The sequence below is a fragment of the Myxine glutinosa genome, chromosome 1, assembly GCF_964187855.1.
Source record: "Myxine glutinosa chromosome 1, kmMyxGlut1.1, whole genome shotgun sequence".
NCBI classification, from domain to species: Eukaryota; Metazoa; Chordata; class Myxini; order Myxiniformes; family Myxinidae; genus Myxine; species Myxine glutinosa.
The window spans coordinates 205,331,359-205,352,710 of record NC_136261.1 but is presented as its reverse complement, the minus strand read 5'-3'; the positions used below and the strand labels follow the sequence as shown (position 1 = coordinate 205,352,710).

The following is a 21,352-nucleotide window of genomic DNA, read 5'->3' as shown; positions in this document are numbered from 1 at the left end:
CCTGCTTGCCTGAGCAAGCAGTGAGTGAAGGCTTTCCATGGTACATCGGAATACAGCAGCCTTCGTAATGCAAGGAGGCGAAAAGCCATCACTTTACTTGTTACGTCTATCAATCCATGTCCACCTTCAGCAATGTGCAGACTTATTACGTTGGGCCGGAGCCAGTGCTTCCCATCCCAAAAGAAATTGATAAAAATACTTTGGAGCTTTTTAAGAATAGAACCTGGGGCCTGTAGTGCCATAAACCTATGCCACAGCATCGATGCCGCAAGGTTATTGATGACCAGAGTACGACTCCGATAGGAAAGCTGTCTCAATAGTCCCCTCCATTTTTGCAGCCGCTGCTCAGTCCTGGTAATCAGCGATTCCCAGTTTTTAGAAATGAAATCCTGAGTGCCGAGAAAGACCCCGAGGTAGCGTATCCCATCATGTGCCCACTCAAGCTGCATTGGCAGGGTCGGAGGGGGGATACCATTCTGGGGACCTAAGTAAAGAGCTTTGGTCTTCTGCCAGTTGACCTTTACGGAGCTAGCCAAGGTAAACTCATTGGTGGACTCGACCAGGGCACAGATATCTTCATCAGAATTAACAAACATGCATAGGTCATCCGCATAAGCGATGGTCTTTACGGGGTTGGCCGATGGCAGAGGACAAAAACCATGAAGCCGTGTGCGCAACCGATTCAGAAGAGGCTCAACGGAGAGGGAATAAAGAAGGCCGGATAAAGGGCACCCTTGGCGAATACCCCGAGTCACAGAAAAAGGCTGACTTAAAATATTATTCACCTTAAGCAGGCTAAAAATATTATTATACAATAATTTGACGTGACCGATGAAAGTTTCCCCAAAACCAAACCCCCGTAAAACAGCAAAGAGGTAAAAATGATCGATGGCATCAAAAGCCTTTTCTTGATCTAAAAACACTATAATAATAATAATAATAATAATAATAATAATAATACATTTATTTTATATAGTGTTACGGATTTATGTGAATTTATGTGAATTACTATTCAGGTCTTTGCTTATTAATGTGTAGTCGATTAAAGGTTGTTGTGATTAAAGGGTCAGGAGCCCTTCTGGGGAAAAGGAGACCGGAAACGGAAGAAGAAAAGACATGAGGTTCGGGAGAAGCGGCGATCTTCTTCCTCTTCCTCGCCCAGCGCCGAGAAAAGCGGTATCGATATTGAGCAGCGTGGGGAACGCTGCGTTTGACAGCCCGTCTGGCGAGAGGAGTTACCTGGGCGGGGTAATTACCCCTTTACACGTCAAGTCGCCGTGGGGTCGTGCACGGAACCCAGCGTCCGGCACAGTTCGCCTCCCCGTCTACAAGGACGCGTACGGGTCGCACCTTAGGCCTCGCGCGCATTGCAAGCTGCGCTTGGTTTTGCCCCGTTGCTTGGCAAGGAGGTGTGCGCTGCAGCAGCTGTCCCCGGTACGGGACTTGCACGGTGGAAGCACGTCAGGAAGGGTCCGCTCAACTGCCCACGTGCGGAGATCGAACTACAGGAGTACGGAGACATTGTGAGAGACATTGACCATGGAGGGAGTCGGGAGTGGGGCTCACGTGAGGAATGTATAAGATGGCCATCTTAGAGCTATTGTAGATGAGTTTACCTCTTAGTGATTGATTGTTGATTGTTGATGGTTGTTGATTCCTTGGGGGAATATATTATTGATTACTCCGGATCCTTGGTGTGGGGGTTTCTTATTGACTGGAATTCATATTGATTGCGTTACGAAAGCGTATAAATCATATATCTTTCTGGCGGGGTGCCTCCCACGGTCCGGGGGTCACCGAGACCAGGTAGTTACCGGGAGGACCACGTAACAATAGCGCTTTTCAAGAAGCCCAAAGACACTTTGACAGAGTACAAAAAAACAAGTGCAAAAAGACAAAAATCAATAGGTAAATAATCAAAGCAAAAGGAAGGAGAAGGAGAAGAGATAGTCAGGGGTTAAATGATGTGGGTTAAATGTTAAATGCAGTGTTGAACAGGTGGGTCTTGAGCGATGTTTTGAATGTGGTGAGTGAGGAGGAGTCTCTGATGGTGTGAGGTAGTGAGTTCCAGAGGGTGGGAGCAGCGATGGAGAAGGCCCTGTCCCCCCAGGATCTGAATTTGGTCCGGATGGGGGGAAGGGGGGGGGTTGGGGGGGGGGGTCAGGAGGTTGGTACCAGCAGAGCGGAGGTTGCGGGTGGGAGTGTGTCTGGAGAGGAGGTCAGCCAGGTAGGATGGGGCCAGGTTATGGAGGGCTTTGTAGGTCAAGAGGAGGAGGATTTTGTACTGGATTCTCTGGGGGATGGGGAGCCAGTGAAGCTTGTAAAGGACGGGGGTGATGTGGTCACAGGTCCGGGAATGGGTGAGTAGACGGGCAGCGGAGTTCTGAATGTATTGGAGTTTATTGGTGATTATTGAGGGTGAACCATAGAGGAGGCTGTTGCAGTAGTCCAGACGGGAGGTGATGAAGGCGTGGATGAGGGTTTCTGCAGCCGTGGAGGAGAGGGATGGACGGAGACGGGCGATGTTTTTCAGGTGAAAGAAGGCTGTCTTTGTGATCTGTTTTGTGTATTTGTCGAAGGAGAGGGTTTGGTCAAAGATGATGCCAAGATTCCGGATGTGAGGGGAGGTGGATACTGGGAAACCGTCGATGTTGAGGGCAAAGTTATGGGTGTATTTGGTGAGCGTTTTTGGGCCAATGATGATTATTTCAGATTTATCATAGTTAAGTTTGAGGAAGTTGATTTGAAGCCAGGATTTTATTTCAGTGATGCAGTTTGTCAGGATAGAGTGGGTGGCGGTGGAGATGGACTTGGTGGAGATGAAAATCTGGATGTCATCGGCGAAGCAGTGGAATTGGAGACCATGACGGCGGATTAAGTGACCAAGGGGGGTCAGGTACAGGATGAAGAGGAGGGGGCCAGGAACTGAACCTTGGGGGACATCTTGGGGGAGGGGAGCAGTGGGGGATTTGCAGTTATTGATGGAGATGAACTGGCGTCTGTTGGAGAGGTATGATTTGATCCAAGAGAGGGCAGTGCCGGTAATGTTAAAGGTGGTTTCAAGTCGGGTGAGGAGGATGGTGTGATTGATGGTGTCAAAGGTGGCGCTGAGGTCGAGGAGGATGAGAATGTTGAGGTTGCCAGCGTCAGAGGAGAGGAGAAGGTCGTTGGTGATTTTGAGGAGAGCAGTTTCAGTACTGTGGTTGGAGCGGAATCCGGATTGGAATGTTTCATCCAGGTTATTGGCAGAGAGGTGATGTTTGAGTTGAGTGGCTACAGCACGTTCCAAAACTTTTGACAGAAAGGGTAGGTTGGAGATGGGTCTGAAGTTATTTAGGGTGTCAGGATTGAGTCCAGGTTTTTTCAGAATGGGGGTAACAGCAGCAATTTTGAGGGATGGTGGGACGATGCCTGTAGACAGGGAGGAGTTTATTGTTGCAGTGATAAGTGGAGAGAAAGCAGAAAGGGAGGCCTTGACAAAGCTGGAGGGGATGGGGTCAAGAGTGGAACTAGACTAACATTTATTTGTTCCGCGGTACAAATGTCGATCGCGTCACGCACAATAAAAATACAATCATGTATTGTTGTTTTCGGGATACAATATGATTGATCGGGGTGTACAATATCCCCGATGACAGGCTTGAGGCGGTTTGCGAGAGTTTTTGAAATAATTTTATAGTCCGTGCAGAGGAGGGAAATTGGACACCAATTCCGAAGTTGTTGTCGGTCTCCCTTCTTGGGTATAAGGGCAAGTACAGCCCTACGGCAACTGAGTGGTAATAAGCCTGAACGCAGGCCTTCAATTAAGAGGCCGAGCAGTTCGGGTCCCAGTTGGTCCCAGAAGGCCTTATAGACCTCTACAGGGATTCCATCCAGCCCCGAAGCCTTGCCCATGGGCAAAGTTTGCAAAGCGGCAAAGAGTTCCCCGAGGGTAACTTCTTCGTCCAGTTGCTGCCGTGCAGACTCAGACAGGGTTGGCAGAGAAGCAGTCATTGAAAGAATCACATTCTTCTTTGTGTTCCTAGCACAATACAAATCTGAAAAATATTCTTTGGCCAAAGTTCTGATCTCGTTTTGGTCCTGAGTCGTTCGACCTCCTTGCGTGCACAGTGAAGTTATTTGCTGGTTTCTCTTCGCTCGCAGTTCCAAACCGAAGAAAAATTTCGAAGAGGTATCGATGAAACGCAGCTTCTCCATTCGTAATCGTATTAGAGCCCCTCGAGCCTGCTTTGCACAGAGCTCAGCAAGGAGGACTTTCTTCTTCACAATTAAAGAACAAGTCCTTTCAGCGCTCTGGGCCGGAAGGTTTGATTGCAGACACAAGATCTCTTTGGCGATGAGAGTTTGCATCGCTGTTTCATTCTTCGCACAAAAGGAGTTATATTGTTGGCAAAATGACCTAATCTGGGCCTTTGCGTTATCCCACCATTGCCCGAGGCAAGAGAAGGAAGGCTTTCGCAACTTTATAATTTCCCAAAAGGCCCGGAAAGCATCAAGATACGCTTCATTTTGCAAGAGGCTGACGTTGAAAGTCCAGTAAGCAGCACCGCGATTCCGGGCCGGAGAAAGGACATGAAGAATGGCCATATGGTGGTCCGAAAAACCGCTCGGGGCTACAACAGCGTGGCCCACAACATTTAAGGAGTCACTGTTGATATATATTCTGTCCAGCCTCGCAAGAGACAGCCGGCCATTTGCACAGCGGCACCATGTATATTGACGTGCGGATGGATTCTGGAGCCTCCACACATCCACAAAGGAAAACTTGGACAATGCTCCCCTTAGAGGCACCAAGCTTGCTGGATGGGGCTCTGCTCCATTGCGATCAAGAGTGGGGTCCATTGTGCAGTTGAAATCCCCACTCAGACAAACAATACCATCAAAGTCAAGGTGCGTGGGAGTAAAATCCAACTGTGTAAAAAAATTAAATCTTTCTGTGCTATTACTAGGTGAATATACATTTAGGATCGTGTGCTTATAACCATTAAAAAAGAAATTCACTGAGACTAAATGCCCTTTAATAATTTCTTTAAAAGCGACACCCTGTGCACAGAAAGAATGATGCAAAAAGACAGCAACTCCAGCACGAGAGCAGGCCAAGCTGCTAAAGAACCACTGTCCTTTCATCATTCTGTTCCATTCGCTAATGCAAGAAGGGCTACACCTCGTCTCTTGCAAAAGAACAATATCAAAACGTTTATGCTGGACAAGCGACTTTACCTGGGCCTTACGCAGGGGGGAGCACCCCCCATTAATATTTAAGGTTACAATAGAAAAGGTCATCTTGTAAATTTAAAGATAAATAATTAAGTGGGGAAGAAGTCAGACTGTGCCTGCAGCTCCTTCCTAGCTTTGAACACACATTTCCTAAGGCGAAACACTTGTGACCCTGTCACACCAAGCTGTTCGGCCTTGAGGAGGAGATGTTTGGAGGAAGTTATGAAAGCAGACAAATCTGGAAAAAAATTATTGATTTTGATTTGTTTCTTTCGAAAAGTGTCTTGAAGAAACTTTAAGATCTTGGTGGGTGACACTTCAGCGCCTCCCTCGGAACCTTGAACCAAACCTGGATCATTCCAGGCTTCAATACTAGCACCGGAGGCAAGCGACGAGGCACCGTCTGAGTCATCATCAGAGTAGTTTCTATTAACATTAACACACTCTGAAGTGAGTGTTTCCACAGCGGAAAATTCGCCCTTTACCGGAGGCAGGACCGGTATTTCCGTAATGGGAGTTTTAAAATCCACGTGAGAAACTGAGGTTTCTGCAATGGAGGCTTCACATTCTACCGGAGGAGAAGAGGTCGTTACATTTTCCGCCTCCATGGTTTCCGACATGTCACACTCAACAGAGAGTGGGGGTGCATCAGGCACCTCATTAGAGGTTACCTTGCCAGTGGCCATGGAGGTGTTTAGGATCGGTTCTGGGGCCGTTGTGCGCGGCTCGCAACAATCAGGTGCGGAAACGTCTTCTTCTTCTTCTTCTTCGCCTAAAACACTGAATCTGTTTTGCAAAGCAAAACCAGCCGTGGACGAATCCGTTTCTGAAACAGGAACGTTAAGCTCCTTTGCCGACGCCATCTTTTTCGGACGGCTTGATTGCACGTCCTCACCAACCCCGCCACGTTTTTGCCTCTTCTTGGAGGTCACAGTGATGAAAACCCCGTCCTCCGCCGGGGGTTCCTCAGTTTCAAGCCTCAAAAGTGAAGGCTGATCCAGCGTCCTGGATGTACCACTCGAGGCAGCGTTTGGCTCGGTCCGTGTCGATGTGCCACTCGAGGCAGCGTTTGGCTCGGTCCGTGTCGATGTGCCACTCGAGGCAGCGTTTGGCTCGGTCCGTGTCGATGTGCCACTCGAGGCAGCGTTTGGCTCGGTCCGTGTCGATGTGCCACTCGAGGCAGCGTTTGGCTCGGTCCGTGTCGATGTGCCACTCGAGGCAGCGTTTGGCTCCGTCCGTGTCGATGTGCCACTCGAGGCAGCGTTTGGCTCGGTCCGTGTCGATGTGCCACTCGAGGCAGCGTTTGGCTCCGTCCGTGTCGATGTGCCACTCGAGGCAGCGTTTGGCTCCGTCCGTGTCGATGTGCCACCGGACATGGACGTCGGACAAGCACCTTTCAAATGTCCGTGCTCCCCGCAGGTGAAACACGTCATCGTCTTCGTTGCGATGTATATCGTGTAGTTTCGCTTATCAGCAACCAGCGCTGCCGACGCATTGAGCGACTGGGCGTTGTTCTTTAGCACGATGTAGCAATGCCGTCGGAACGACATTATGTGACGAACCGTTGAATCAGATCGCAAACGAAGAGGAATCGTGGAGACTCGTGACACCACGGTCCCAAACTGTTTTAAAACGGACACAATATCTCCGCTTTTCACGCACGGCGGAATATTTGACAAAATCACTTTCACCGCCGGCGTGTCCATCGGACTCACATTAACAAAAATGTCCGGCGGTACCGACAAACCCGTTTCGACCGCCTGGGCTACGTAGCGCTCCTCTGAAAGAAAAACCACAACTCGCTGGTTCATCTTCGGAGCCGCTAAAACGTTCTCGATCCCAACGAGCTCTCCCAAGCCCAACACAATGTCCTCGACCTGAACTCCGTCGGGCGGACTCACGATGACTCCATTCTTTCGAGTCAGCGACTCGTAAATACTATTCTGCAAACGACCGCTTGCCATAGCGATAAATGAACCAAAACTTAGGAAATATTTGAAAAAAACAAAACAAAATAGAACCTATCGCAAGCAAGGCCTGCAGGCGAAGGTAAAATGAAAAGAAAATAGAAAAAGGGAGCCAATGAACGACGGCGATGAAGAACATGGCAAGCAGAGCACAGGGCCGAAGAACACAAGGTTCTTTAGGACTCACACCAAACTCACCGTGCGCGCTCTCTTTCTCTCTCTTGTCTCAACAAAGAAGGAAAACACCACAAACACGTACAAGGACACAGAGGGAGTGAAATGGGGGATGGGAAAGGCAACAACACAACACAGTACCAACAGCTCCTCACACACAGCAGCCATGATTGCCACACCCATGCACGACTAACCAACGACCAGCAGGGGGTCAGCGTGTTGTCAATGACAGGAATAAACTCCCCCAATAAGTCTTTGTGGCCGTAAATATAACTGCATTTAATAACAAGCTGGATAATGTCTATTCTCTATTTATATCCCAGACCGCTAGTCCTTAATTCATTCGTAGTTAAAAGTTAACGCAGTAGTCCAGACTAGGATATTACAGGACACCACCTACTTCCCCGTAAACCGATATGTGACGTTCAGCAATTTAAAAGGATAGAGTGTAGCGGTTACCTTATTCGCATGTCGCGGTTAACTTATTCACATGTGACGGTTACCTTATGTTTGGTCATAATCCACGTGCATGGGCCTGTGGGGCTTTTGGTTGTGTGGAAGTGACACACGTGCGGTTGTGGAGCCACGCCCTCCGAAGAGGGTTTTGGCTTTATAAAAGCTGTACCACTTCCGTTCGCGTTTAGAGGTTGCTGGAGATTTCTGTACGAATAAACGAGCTTCGAACCCTACGAAATGGCCTCGTCCTCTCGCCTTCCGCGACTCCTAAACTGGTGACCCTGGCTGCCCCCGAACGGATTCGGGGGCTGCAAACTAACACGGCAAGCGCGCCCTGGCCAGGGAAGCCACCTAAACTGGTGACCCCGGCTTCTCCCGAACGGATGCGGCCGCGGTTTCGAACGCAGTTTCGATCGAACTGCCGGAGTTTCGGAAACGACGAGCGGCCATGTGGTTCGCGCACCGCGCTCGGCTCCTCCTCTACGACCAGAGGGGCGAGCCTGCTCCAGGACCCTCCGAAGGAACGCAGTTACGAGATGTGGGTGGCACTGCTGCTCATCTCTTGCGCACGCACTGACGTTGGCGGCACGGCTGCTTCGTTACCTTCGCGCGCACTACTGCTCGCAACTCGCGCAACTACTACTCCTACTCTGAAGCCTTGGGAGGCCCGCGAGGAACCTCGGCAGCCTCCCCCGAGGCCTTGACCAGCCCCTCGGTCGGCTCAACCCCACGGCGGCGTTTTTTCACGCGTACCGAGGCCAAGCACTGCTCGAGCCTTCTCGGCACTGCCGGGCACGCCTGCGAACTACATACATGCCCGTGGGAGTGCATTCTGGGGGGGCGCATGTAGCGGTTGCCTTATTCGCATGCTTATTTAACTTATTCGCAATTCGCATGTTAACTTATTCGCATGTCGCGGTTAACCTATTCGCATGTGACGGTTACCTTATGTTTGGTCATAATCCACGTGCACGGGCCTGTGGGGCTTTTGGTTGTGTTGAAGTGACGCACGCGCGGTTGTGTAGCCACGCCCTCCGAAGAGGGTTTTGGCTTTATAAAAGCTGTACCACTTCCGTTCGCGTTTAGAGGTTGCTGGAGATTTCTGTACGAATAAACGAGCTTCGAACCCTACGAAATGGCCTCGTCTCCTCGCCTTCCGCAACTCCTAAAAGAGCATGGATAAAGAACCATAGGTTAGTAATAATGGCGCAGGATTTGATGGACCTAATGGCCTCCACCTACATCAAGTTCCTTTAAATTATTATGAGAAGACAAGACAAAGACCGTGGTTAAAAAAAACGATGTAAAAAAAAAAGAAGGCTTTTACTGCATTCTCGTGTTGGTTGAAAGAGCTCAACAATGGGAGGTTATATATTTCTTGGCAGCAAAGAAAAAGAAAAAACGATTTTCGGGAGTGTTCGAGACGGCGGTCTGTTGCCTCTACACCGCCCGTGTTAATGTTTTGACTGATTGAATTTTTTTTATTTTTCATGTAAGTTTGGATTAATTTAAAGCAACTTTTATGTAATAATGTTTTCTCTCCAAGGAGTGTTTATGTGTTTCAGAGTGGGACAGACAGACGGCATTAGTCTAATATGTACCTATGTAATATCTACAAGTCAGGAGACGATGATGGTTAACGAGCGAGGGGTATTCAATGACAAAGGACGGATTATAACTGAAAGAGGCCTGGACAGGCCAGGCCTGGAAATGTCAAAATGAAGGTTACTGACCTTGAAATGAGATAGAAAATAATGTATAATCAGTTATGAGGTTAGTTAGCTGCACAATACCAAAAATTCGGTTCGATTCCAGCAACTTTGAAACTTTGTGACCTTCAAAGGTCAAAGGTTGAAGATTCTGAAATTTGTTGGAAAACTTGTATTTCATGATGTATGTGATAATATAAGATCATGTACGATATTTCACCCTATCAGGAAGCGAACAATGTAATAAAACCATCAAAAATCGACTTTTCTAAATTTCGTGACCTTGTGACCTTGACCTTGGGGAGAAAATGAAAAATCGAGCTCCGTGGGGCTAGACACATGACATTGGCCTAACCAAATACCAAAACCCATGTCAGATTCCATCAAACCCCTCGGAGAAGATGTAGCTTGAACTTGATTACCCCCTAAAAAGATATCTTTTTCGGGCGTGGCTCCGCCCACAATGGGCGCAATACGCCCACTCTAGGCAGGACACAACTAGATCATGATATGAACCTCCCACCCAAGTTTCATCAAGATCGGATGATATCATCGGGTAGTTATGCTGCGGACAGACAGACAGACAGACAGACAGACACAGACAGACACACACCCATGACAAATATAGTGGTCACTCTGTTTGATAACTCATGAACCAAAAAGAAGAAAGCTTGTTTTATATTGCTTGTTTGTTCGTTTATGCATTCAGACCCTGCAGGAGCCAGTGCCTCCAAACCTTGCACGGCCTCCTCTTTCATCCAGAGGAAGGTCAAGGGCTATGTTTGGATAAAAAAAAAATTGACCCCAGATAAAACCAGATAATTGCCCTTCAGGCCTCGAGTGAGTATGTTGCTTATACACTGCCTGGATTTTTCCCAGGAGTGATCGAGTAATATTTCTTGTGATTGTCATGCAGGAAATATTTAAATACATATTTTGATTGAATTTCCTCGGGCAATGCCAGGTACCTCAGCAAATCTATATAATAATAGCGTAAGGACTCGACTTTGTTATCCCTTTTACGCCGCACCCAGTGACCCGATGCCCACGGCACTAATGGATTTACGATCTACGAACCTCGCTCTTTGTTTATCACGTACAGCCATACTCGAAAAATCTGAATTAGCCGACGTTGGGGCCCAAAAGCATCCGATTAACTGCCGATACGACGCCATCTTACGACGCCATCGTATTGGCGTCTGCTGGGCGAAGGCGAAGCAAGCCGTCCGCTGATTGGACAGGCAAAGGCGAAAGCAAGCCGTCCACTGAGTGGACAATCCAGAGCATGCATTTGTGCCGATGTCGGTGATCGTTGTTCATATACGCACTCTTCATTCTCATCTTTCTTCCTAACTCTTACACGGACAAGCAAATCCCCTATGCCATCCATAATGGTACACTCTATCCATACACCACATCCTCCCTTCCGTGGATGTTCCACGGGTTTCGGCTAGTCTATATAATAATAGCGTAAGGACTCGACTTTGTTATACCTTTTACGCCGCACCCAGTGACCCGATGCCCACGGCACTAATGGATTTACGATCTACAAACCGCGCTCTTTGTTTATCATGTACAGGCATACTCGAAAAATCTGAATTAGCCGACGTTGGGGCCAAAAAGCATCCGATTAACTGCCGATACGACGCCATCTTACGACGCCATCGTATTGGCGTCTGCTGGGCGAAGGCGAAGCAAGCCGTCCGCTGATTGGACAGTCAAAGGCGACAGCAAGCCGTCCACTGAGTGCATAATCCCAGAGTGGTGCTATGCCGATTCCTATTACGAATCCATTCCTTTTTCAAAAGTATATCGTAGCGTTGTCATTTAAGTAGATTGCAATAAATACGTTGTTCATATACGCACTCTTCATTCTCATCTTTCTTCCTAACTCTTACTCGGACAAGCAAATCCCCTATGCCATCCATAATGGTACACTCTATCCATACACCACATCCTCCCTTCCGTGGATGTTCCACGCGCCATCGTATTGGCGTCGGCTGGGTGAAGGCGAAGCAAGCCGTCCGCTGATTGGACAGGCGAAGGCGAAAGCAAGCCGTCCACTGAGTGGACAATCCAGAGCATGCATTTGTGCCGGTGTCGTCGATTGCGGTGTACTACACCACATCCTCCCTTCCGTGGATGTTCCACGGGTTTCGGCTAGTATATAATATATCGGCTAACTAATGAGGTGTTGTTAACTTTGACAGCGTACAGTTGGCACCAAATCTGTCATGGCAATATGTCTTTCAGTCAAAGCTGATCTAACCATATTTCATTCCCATGATACATACCATGCATCCCACTCCTGACTTCTTTAGTGTTGCTTTTATTGCAAAGGACATCATGCTCCATAAACATAATACCTAGATTATTGACAGTTTTTTTGTACTAAAAACTCACAAGATGTTTTTAATCGTTTAAATATTATTGTCCTGCCAAAATAATGATTTTAACTTCTTTTTCTTTTTCTTTTTGTAGTAATAAGAACCGTGAATCCCACAATGCAGGTAAGTGTGTATCGTTGAGATTAATTAGTTTGAGACTCTGCTATTCTGCTTCCATATGTTTGGTCACCGCATCTGCATTGTTTCGGCCAAGCTTGCCAATTTAGATTAAATACCTAATTGTGAAAAAAAAAATCTGAAGAGTTGTGAATCTGTATTTGCAAGATAATTGATAGATAAATGTTTTTTATGGTGTACTGTTGGGTCGTTCACATAAACACCATTTGGGGTATACACAAGTGCAGTTACAGGTAACTCTTTGTGATTATTTTTGGTTGCCTTATCACAACAATGTAAAACTTCATCAGAAAAGTGTATATAAATTTAAAGATCACCTGCAATGAGGAGACTTCAGAATATGGTCTTGTACCTCCTGGTTCCCCAAACTCGTGATGTTATTCGGTTCTTGGAAGGTCAAGATAATGGCGATAAAGAAGGATACCAGCCTCAGTGGCGTAATGGTTAGAGTGATGTATGTGGTTCGAACCCTGGCCGAGTTGTACCAAAGTACGTGCTGCTTCCTTGCTTGATGTTCAGCATTTTTAAAAGGATAGAGTACTGATAAACAACCACGAATTGAAGCAAAAGGTCTATTGCTCTTACATCGCAGGCAGGTCAGTGGTAGACCACCTTTAGAGGCCATTTTTCCCTGCAGAGCAGGGGTTGGCCTTTTTTGGGCATCGTGGTCCCCTTTTTGAAGCAATGGTTTATGGCCGGATGCAGGCAGGTCAGTGGCTTTTTTTTTTTTTTTTTTTTTTTTACAGCATCTCCTCTGGTCTAGCTCCCTCTACTGAGTCCTCCGACCCTCCACAAATCCTCCTGGATGCATGCATTCATAAAGTAACCCTAATTTATCATTTCCCAAAATCTAGGCTTTTTGCACATCTCAACTCCCTTGTTTCTTTTTTCCCCCTCCTGTTTGTGGAACTGCCTTCCAGAGATTGCTTAATTGCACTGTTCCCTCTACGGATTCAAGTAAATGGTATATGATCATCTCATGTCATTCCCTATACGCCCCTGCAATGTTTTCTAACCCCATTAACCTTTACTCACTCAACCCTCTTGTGTGCAGCTCACTGTGTTTCTTCCCCTCCTCTCTCTCTCTCCTCTTTTGTTGTTTGCTCATTTCCTTGCTTGTTATATCCAACTGTGGTCCCGCTGCTATTACATTTCCTTCGTACCCTTTGTGAACTCCCTCTTCCACGAGCTTTGATTTTTGTACACAAAAAAGGTTTCAAAATAGGAATAGTTCCAAGTGGGACAGACGCTCGTCTCCCGATCGAGGGTGGGTGTAGTCGGAGTGCATTCGATGATACATTTTTACTTAATTATTTCACCACCTTGATAGTAATTTAAAAAGGGCTCTATTAGTTATTGAGCATCGATGTCATGAATCGTCAGGCCGAGTTTCAAAACGATTCATTGAGCCACTTCGGAGGAGTAAGGAAAAAAACAGAAAATGTAAATGTCGATGAGCTAATAAAACTGTGAAGGATCACAATCATGCATGACGATAACTAAATGCCGTGTTTGAAGCTTGATAGGGAATATTGGGGCTGCCACTGCAGGAGAATGCTGTGTTAATTCTGGTGCATGGGAAAATAATACAGAATCTTAACCTGATGAAGGCAGAACAAAAGTTTTGATGTGATGTGCGATATAAAATTACTACACTGAATATGTACTTGTAGTGTAGTAATTTTTTATTCATTTTAATTATTTGTAGATGTTATAGTGATTGCAAATTATTGACTTATTTATTTCATGATCTCGTATTTTATGTTATGTTGTAAATCATTCACAATTCAGCCTTTGGCTGCGACAAATTGATAATAAAACCATGATTGATTGATTGATTGATATTTGTACTACCAGTGAGATACCCGTGCAACGCACGGGTGGGAGGCTGGAAGCAAACAGACAATGCAGAAACGGCGAATGCTAAAGCATGAAACCAATAAATTCCACATTCCTGTAGCACCTTCAGTCGCACGTCAGACATGAACAGCAAGTTCGTGAAGGACTTGCATGAAAAACGTATCCGTTCGCAAACAAACGGGTACGTTCACGTATAGAAACATCAATCGTGGGTCCGTGGCGAATCTGCATATGGCGATCCGCGAAGTTCGCGTTTAGAAAGTAGAAACCATCACGGCATGTCGTCATTCACTTGAACTCGATATCTTTTTTCATTCCAAACAACATAACTCCAATCACAAACTAATCACAAAATAAACTTTTAACAACATTGTTAATGTTTCCTTCATTGTAAAAACTACCAAGTCAACAGTTAAAAGGATTTTGAGCCGATAGGTGTTACGGCCTTGGCAAGATCGATGGAGACAGCGATCTGTTAGCTTATACACTGCCAAAATAGCTCTGTGGAATTCTCTCATGTAGAGATTAAACCCACGTCGTTAGAACTTTGGCCGAGGTCATTATTTACTTTTAATGATGTTTATATACGAATCAAAAAGAAGATAATTGGTTTTGAGTCGTCCTTTCCGCATATCTCGTGGGATTGTGAGTTGGAGAGACGACCGTGATGGCGGGGAGGGGGTTGGCATTCTCTCAAGCAGGGATTCAACCCATGTCCTTATAAAAGGTCTTTGTCCGAGGTCACCGAGTCTGATCGGTGCAGCCGTGCAGCGATCGGTGCAGCCGTTTGTGCGGTACCTGGGAAAATAACGTTATGCAGGAGTCCAAACCTGAAAATGCTACCTATACATTTACATTAAGGTCAAAAGCTCAAATTGGAAAAACAATACAGCCTATTTTACTCCAGGAGATCCCAGGATTACCCACCCAAAATATTGTTGCGATTGGTTCAGCCGTTTTTGCGGTACCTTCGAACGGGCGGACGGACAGACAGACAGACAGACAGACGGACGGACATTTTGTGAATTATAGTAAGATATAACACATTTTCTGGAAGCATGGACAATCTTGCAACTTGTTTTTGACTTTCTCTCCATGGTAGATGAATGCCATTTCCTCAGATACTTTGTCTTCTTTTTATTCCTTTAACCATTCCTCAAAATGATGTTCTTGTAACACACCTCTATCACTTACTTGCCTCTGCATTGATAAAATCTAATAAAAACACACCCTTTGAGGCAGATATTGTTTTTACTTTCCCAAAATATGCTTCCAAAATTGTGGGTAAGGAAGTTTTCTGTTTTAAGAGTTTAGGGAATTTTGGATGTGATTACGTCAATGACAATGTGTGGACTGGTATAGAATGTTGACAGGACCAAGTGGAGCAGGTGGATACTTCCTACCTTGAAGGTCATTGATGAGCCAGCTGTGTTTTTACTAACAGTTTGATGACTATAGTAATTCTCTTGCAGAGAGCTCAGTTTTCAAAAGCCAAGATTTAAGATAAGAAGTACTGCTGCATTCTGGAATGTCAGTCTTGTATCATCACTTCTGTGAATATTGGTGTCGGTTTCATGTGTGGACAAGGGATTCTTTCAACTGAAAGTTGATAAGAAACGAGGTGCAGCTGATCTTTCAAGCATTAGCGCATCGTCTGAGCAAAATAAGGAAATGTGGGTTGAAAGAGGATTAAAAGGTAAAACACTGGATCAAAACACTGGTCACTGGTCAAAGTCTGGTCAAAGCACTGGTCAAAGACCTGGTAAAAAAGGACCTGGTAAAACACTGGTCAAAGACCAAACGGAGTTGCGTTATCAATCAAAGTGACTGGTGAAATCAAAGTGACTGGATACAAGATCAAGGGTCAATTATGGGTGAAAAGAGGTTTTACATAGTCTTGGGCAAAAGTCAAAGACCAAACGGAGTTGCGTTATCAATTAAGGGATTATAATACCAGAGGGTATTGTAATACCAGAGGGATTATAATACCAAACCCTGGTGTTGGGCTAGCGGCTAGGGTGCCGGCTTGGGATCCTAGGATCCTGGGTTTGAATCCCGGTCGATCGCTGAATTAACGCCAGGGGGGTTGACTCAGCCTGTCATCCTTCCGAGGTCGGCAAATTGAGTACCAGTTCACTGGTAATTCCCTGTTTGTCGTTAAAGGCGGCAAAAAGGGTTGGCGTCAGGAAGGGCATCCGGCCGTAAAACATTGCTTCAAAAAGGGGACCGAAAAACAACAACAACCACGGTTCCCGAAAAAGGCCAACCCCCGCTCTGCGGGGAAAAATGGCCTCTAAAGGTGGTTATATAATACCAGAGGAAAAGGCAGTTGGGTAAAGGATGAAAACAAGAAGGAAAATAGAGGGGAAGGAAATAAGTAAAACAGGAACAAAATGGAGAAATGAATAAAACTTTTTATTGAGATAAGAGAACGCCGAGTTTGAAAATGTTTGTTTGGCCTTTGTACCTTCTATGGCTGGCAGAATGGCACTCGTCTCAAAGCTGTCTAGCTTTGGGTTGAATCCTGAGCCAGCTATAAACTGTCATCTTGTTGTATCTATTGGCATTAGTTTGTGGATCTTAAATTTGCGAAGAGTAGCCAAGCTTTTGCCCGCACAATGGCCAAATTCCAAATTCCTGCCCTAATTTCAGTTGATCGTTAAGTTAAGCAGTCCTAATTGTCAAGCTTCCCAAACCCACAATAATGTGGGAATAATTGTGGTCATTAAAGAAGAAGTCCTTTGTACCTTGTGGTTTCACCGCCATTTTGGATTACAGGAAAACCTGTAACAATGTTCTTCGCTGAAACCGCTTAACCGGTCAATGCGAAACTTTAAATTTGAAATTTCCTTCCCATAGGAAACATTATCTGTTAACAATGACATCATCAGTCCTGTGGTATGGCAGCCATATTGGATCAAAATAAACCTTTAAAATTTATCTTCTCTGAAACTGCTTAACTGATTGATGTTAAACTTAAAATATATGATCGACTACTTGTGGGAAGGTTTGATTAAAAGAAGCTGATCCGAAACACAAACACAATGGCCGCCAGTGTCGTCATAATACAGAAAGTGGGCAATTGCTTGAAAAATATGAATTGTAGAAACCATGGCGTTGCACCTTGTCAAATTGGGCTAATTTTGACACAACAGGAAGTGACATCATCACACAGGAAGTGGGAAATATCCCTGGTGAGCCTGGTGAGCTACAGTGTCATTGGTCTTTTTTGTTGTAGCACAATCATAGTGGTTAGTAACATTTAAAGGAAGTTTTTAGGTACTGAAATTGAGGTGATTGTTTTTATATAATCACGGATGTTATGAGCACTTAAAAGTTTCCAGTTGAAGCTCAGATGTTAATGGTCATTTAACCATGGAAGTTCCCAAATTCTTGCCATGTTTAATGTAAACTAGGGCATGCCCGTACTATATATATATCAAAAATTATATCCCCCCCCTCTATTTACATGAAATGGTTTGGTCCAAAGCGAACGGCTTGCGAGTACGGTGACAATCCCCCCCCTCTATTTACATGAAATGGTTTGGTCCAAAGCGAACGGCTTGCGAGTACGGTGACAATCCCCCCCCTCTATTTACATGAAATGGTTTGGTCCAAAGCGAACGGCTTGCGAGTACGGTGACAATCCCCCCCCCTCTATTTACATGAAATGGTTTGGTCCAAAGCGAACGGCTTGCGGAGTTTGGTAAAGAAATCGCCATAGCGTGCACAAACGGGCAGGAAAGCGAAAGAATCGCAAATTAGTTTTAATTAGTTTTAAAACATAGTTTAACGCCAACATAGTTTGCCAACGTGAAATAAATGAATACGCTCTCAAATGTGCCGTCCGAGGCAGAGTCTGTTCGCCACGTTCGGCACACGTGATAGCTCGCTGCTCTCTGATTGGTTGAATCGTTTTTTGGACATAGCTCGGTAACTACTTTTCCGATTAATTTCAAACCTTGAAAAGGCACATCCTCGGGTCCCCAGCAATATACCTGGCAAGTTGCAAGTATATCGGACCCGTGGTTGTCGAGAAACAGCGGTCACAGACAAACAAACACACACACAGACATACACACACACACACACACAGACACACAGACACACAGACACACACACACACACACACAGAGATTGCTGGAATTATAGATAGATGTATAGGTAGTTGTGGAAAAATCGAGGTGGTTTCAGGATCATTATTTAACAACTTGAAGTTTCTCTGAATTATGTTCCTCACTGAGAGGTTGGTAATTCACTAGGATGGTAAGTCAATGTAAATTTAATTTTTTCTTTAGTCTTTGGCTTGCTTGGTTTTAAAGACATATTTCTGTCAATGTTGTTGGCATGATCCATTGCATTGGTTACAATGGTGCTTGCATCTCACCAGACTTCGATTTAATGTCCAAATGATAGCTGTACAAATAGCGGAACCTACGTAATTGAAAACATGGATGGACTTTTTAATGAGGGCACTTGTATCTTACAGTTAACTGTGTGAATCGGTATGCTTATAATGAACAGTGGTGGACAGGCTGTTTATTTTGACTCATTGTTTTGACATTGTTTCAGGTGTAAGGAGACAGAGTAAAACAAGTCCGAAAATCTTAACAGCGGCATAGCTGGGCTTGTAATCTATCTATAATTCCAGTAATCTCTGTGTGTATGTTTGTATGTTTGTATGTTTGTCTGTGACCGCTGTTTCTCGACAACCACGGGTCCGATATACTTTAAACTTGCCAGGTATATTGCTGGGGACCCGAGGATGTGCCTTTTCAAGGTTTGAAATTAATCGGACAAGTAGTTACCGAGCTATGTCCAAAAAACGATTCAACCAATCAGAGAGCAGCGAGCTATCACGTGTGCCGAACGTGGCGAACAGACTCTGCCTCGGACGGCACATTTGAGAGCGTATTCATTTATTTCACGTTGGCAAACTATGTTGGCGTTAAACTATGTTTTAAAACTAAGTTTGTGCACGCTATGGCGATTTCTTTACCAAACTCCGCAAGCCGTTCGCTTTGGACCAAACCATTTCATGTAAATAGAGGGGGGGGGGGGGGGATTGTCACCGTACTCGCAAGCCGTTCGCTTTGGACCAAACCATTTCATGTAAATAGAGGGGGGGGATTGTCACCGTACTCGCAAGCCGTTCGCTTTGGACCAAACCATTTCATGTAAATAGAGGGGGGGGATATAATTTTAGATATATATATAGTACGGGCATGCCCTATATATATAGTACGGGCATGCCCTAGTCTATCTATAATTCCAGTAATCTCTGTGTGTATGTTTGTATGTTTGTATGTTTGTATGTATGTATGTATGTTTGTCTGTGACCGCTGTTTCTCGACAACCACGGGTCCGATATACTTGCAACTTGCCAGGTATATTGCTGGGGACCCGAGGATGTGCCTTTTCAAGGTTTGAAATTAATCGGACAAGTAGTTACCGAGCTATGGCGATTTCTTTACCAAACACCGCAAGCCGTTCGCTTTGGACCAAACCATTGCATGTAAATAGAGGGGGGGGGGTTCTGTGGTCGTTGCGAATGGACCAAACCATTCATGTAAATAGAGGGGGGGGGGTTCTGTGGTCGTTACTGCCACGTGGTTTCAAAGTTTTTTTTTGTTGTTGTTGTTTGCACGCATGTTTTTTTGCACCCACGTACGGGCACGCCCTAGGATGTTTACACACACACACCCCTACACAAATTTATTTTTTTTTTTTTTTTTTTGGCAAGGAACGGGCACCCACGTACGGGCACGTCCTAGCTTATATATAGTACGGGCATGCCCTAGTATATTATAAATCACAAACACAAATGATTAGCTTTTTAAACAGTTGCTAATGCTGCTTATAACATTAAACAAAGAAATTTGGAGGAATCCGACATCCGTGAGGTAAGTTTTACTAACAAAACTGAGGGAAGATCTACTGTAATCTATATACCCCACAAGGATTGGGTTAATAACATGCTATCAAAAAACAACCGAGGCGAATTCCTTACTTCCGCAGTTGTTGGTCCGTACACCGCTCATCATCGATTCATGAACCATACACCACTTCAATCCATTAACTTTGTATTCACGACATTGGGATTAAAGTATTATGGTCATATTTACTATATTATTATTATTATTATTACTATTACGAAAACGATACTACTGAAACGATACACCACTGTTTTAAGAAACCTGGGCTTAATTTGTCTGAAGCGGTCCAAAGGGTAGGCATAAAGCCTATCTGTAAAGCCTATACATATCGTTTTGTTGCAAGAGACGTGATGCTTTTGATATTTGATGGTCATTTTAACAATCGGTTTGTTTGTGTTTCACACTGAATGAAAAACGTCAAGGTAGAGCATGGTGATTGTGATATATGACAGGTTCGACGATATGTTCGGCCTCGACGAAATTGGAATCAAAATGGCGGTGTGTGGAGAGTCTGCCGCCATACTGCCGTAATGACATCAGACGTAATCACATCACCCTGTCATGTGACCAGATGCTCAGCTCTGATTGGTATACGTTTGAGGGGACATACATACATGCAGACGGACAAACACTGTTCTAGATGGCTTTGCCGTATGGGCTACGCCGTTAAAAAAAAAAAAAAAAAAAAATATATATATATATATTGTAACGGTTTTGAGAAGTGTAACGAATTTGAGAAGTGTAACGGTTTTTGAGAAGTGTAACAATTTTGGAGGAAGTGTAACGAATGTGAAAAGTATGGTTTTGTTGTGTGTAACACCCTCGTAATGTAAATAATGGTCGCCGCCGTCCTCCTAGTTAATTCCATGAAACTTACACACAGGCCACGATATATCTTTTTAAATAGTTTATTTCCTTATTCCATGTAGGCTAAATATGTGTTTCCCACTAGATTGACTCTGCATTGTATCAAACGAAATAAGCGTAGGCCCTTCCAATTTCCCCAATCATCTCCGCTCTCCAAAGTTCCTTTCAAAAGCGGTGCGAGTGGTGTTCAATCCCGCAAGCCGCCATTGCCCATGTGCTCATCTCGGAGAAGAGGGGGGTAGGAGCCGCCAACTCACAGGCGTGGCACGTCGTCATGATCAAGGGGGGAAATCGGACAGCCCTAACAGCCAATCAGCACCGCGGTGAGCGGCCCGGTAGGCGTGCCCTCGCAGCCGGCGGCTTGATTCCGCCCCGAGTAATAAAAGCGACTGGAAGGGACTGCTTCAGAAGATGACACGGGAGATGACATGAGAGAGGACCTGAGCTGTGAGCTGTGAGCTGTGAGATGCTCCAAACCAAAAAGGAGAGATACTTGGGGAGGAAACAAGGTTTGAAGAGACGCGCTGAGAGGAGGGAGACGGCTCCACCAGAAGGAGAGGAACAGGTGTGACCGAGCCAGCGCGTGACGTCTACAGCATCGGCAGCGGATACGCGACCGAGGGTTTTCCCGCCAAAAACGA

At 45.4% G+C, this 21,352-nt stretch overlaps 2 protein-coding genes across 2 annotated transcripts in view; both read left to right on the top strand.

Annotated features, from left to right (window-relative positions):
- LOC144890870 (uncharacterized) overlaps window positions 1-21,352 on the top strand; it is a 946,020-nt gene that overhangs the window by 816,908 nt on the left and 107,760 nt on the right. The gene's annotated exons all lie outside the window — the stretch shown is intronic.
- LOC137433158 (uncharacterized) overlaps window positions 1-21,352 on the top strand; it is a 70,299-nt gene that overhangs the window by 9,016 nt on the left and 39,931 nt on the right. Inside the window, exon 2 of the mRNA XM_068125611.2 lies at window positions 12,005-12,033. Coding sequence (XP_067981712.2) covers window positions 12,005-12,033 — 29 coding nt within the window. The remainder of the gene's footprint in view (window positions 1-12,004; window positions 12,034-21,352) is intronic.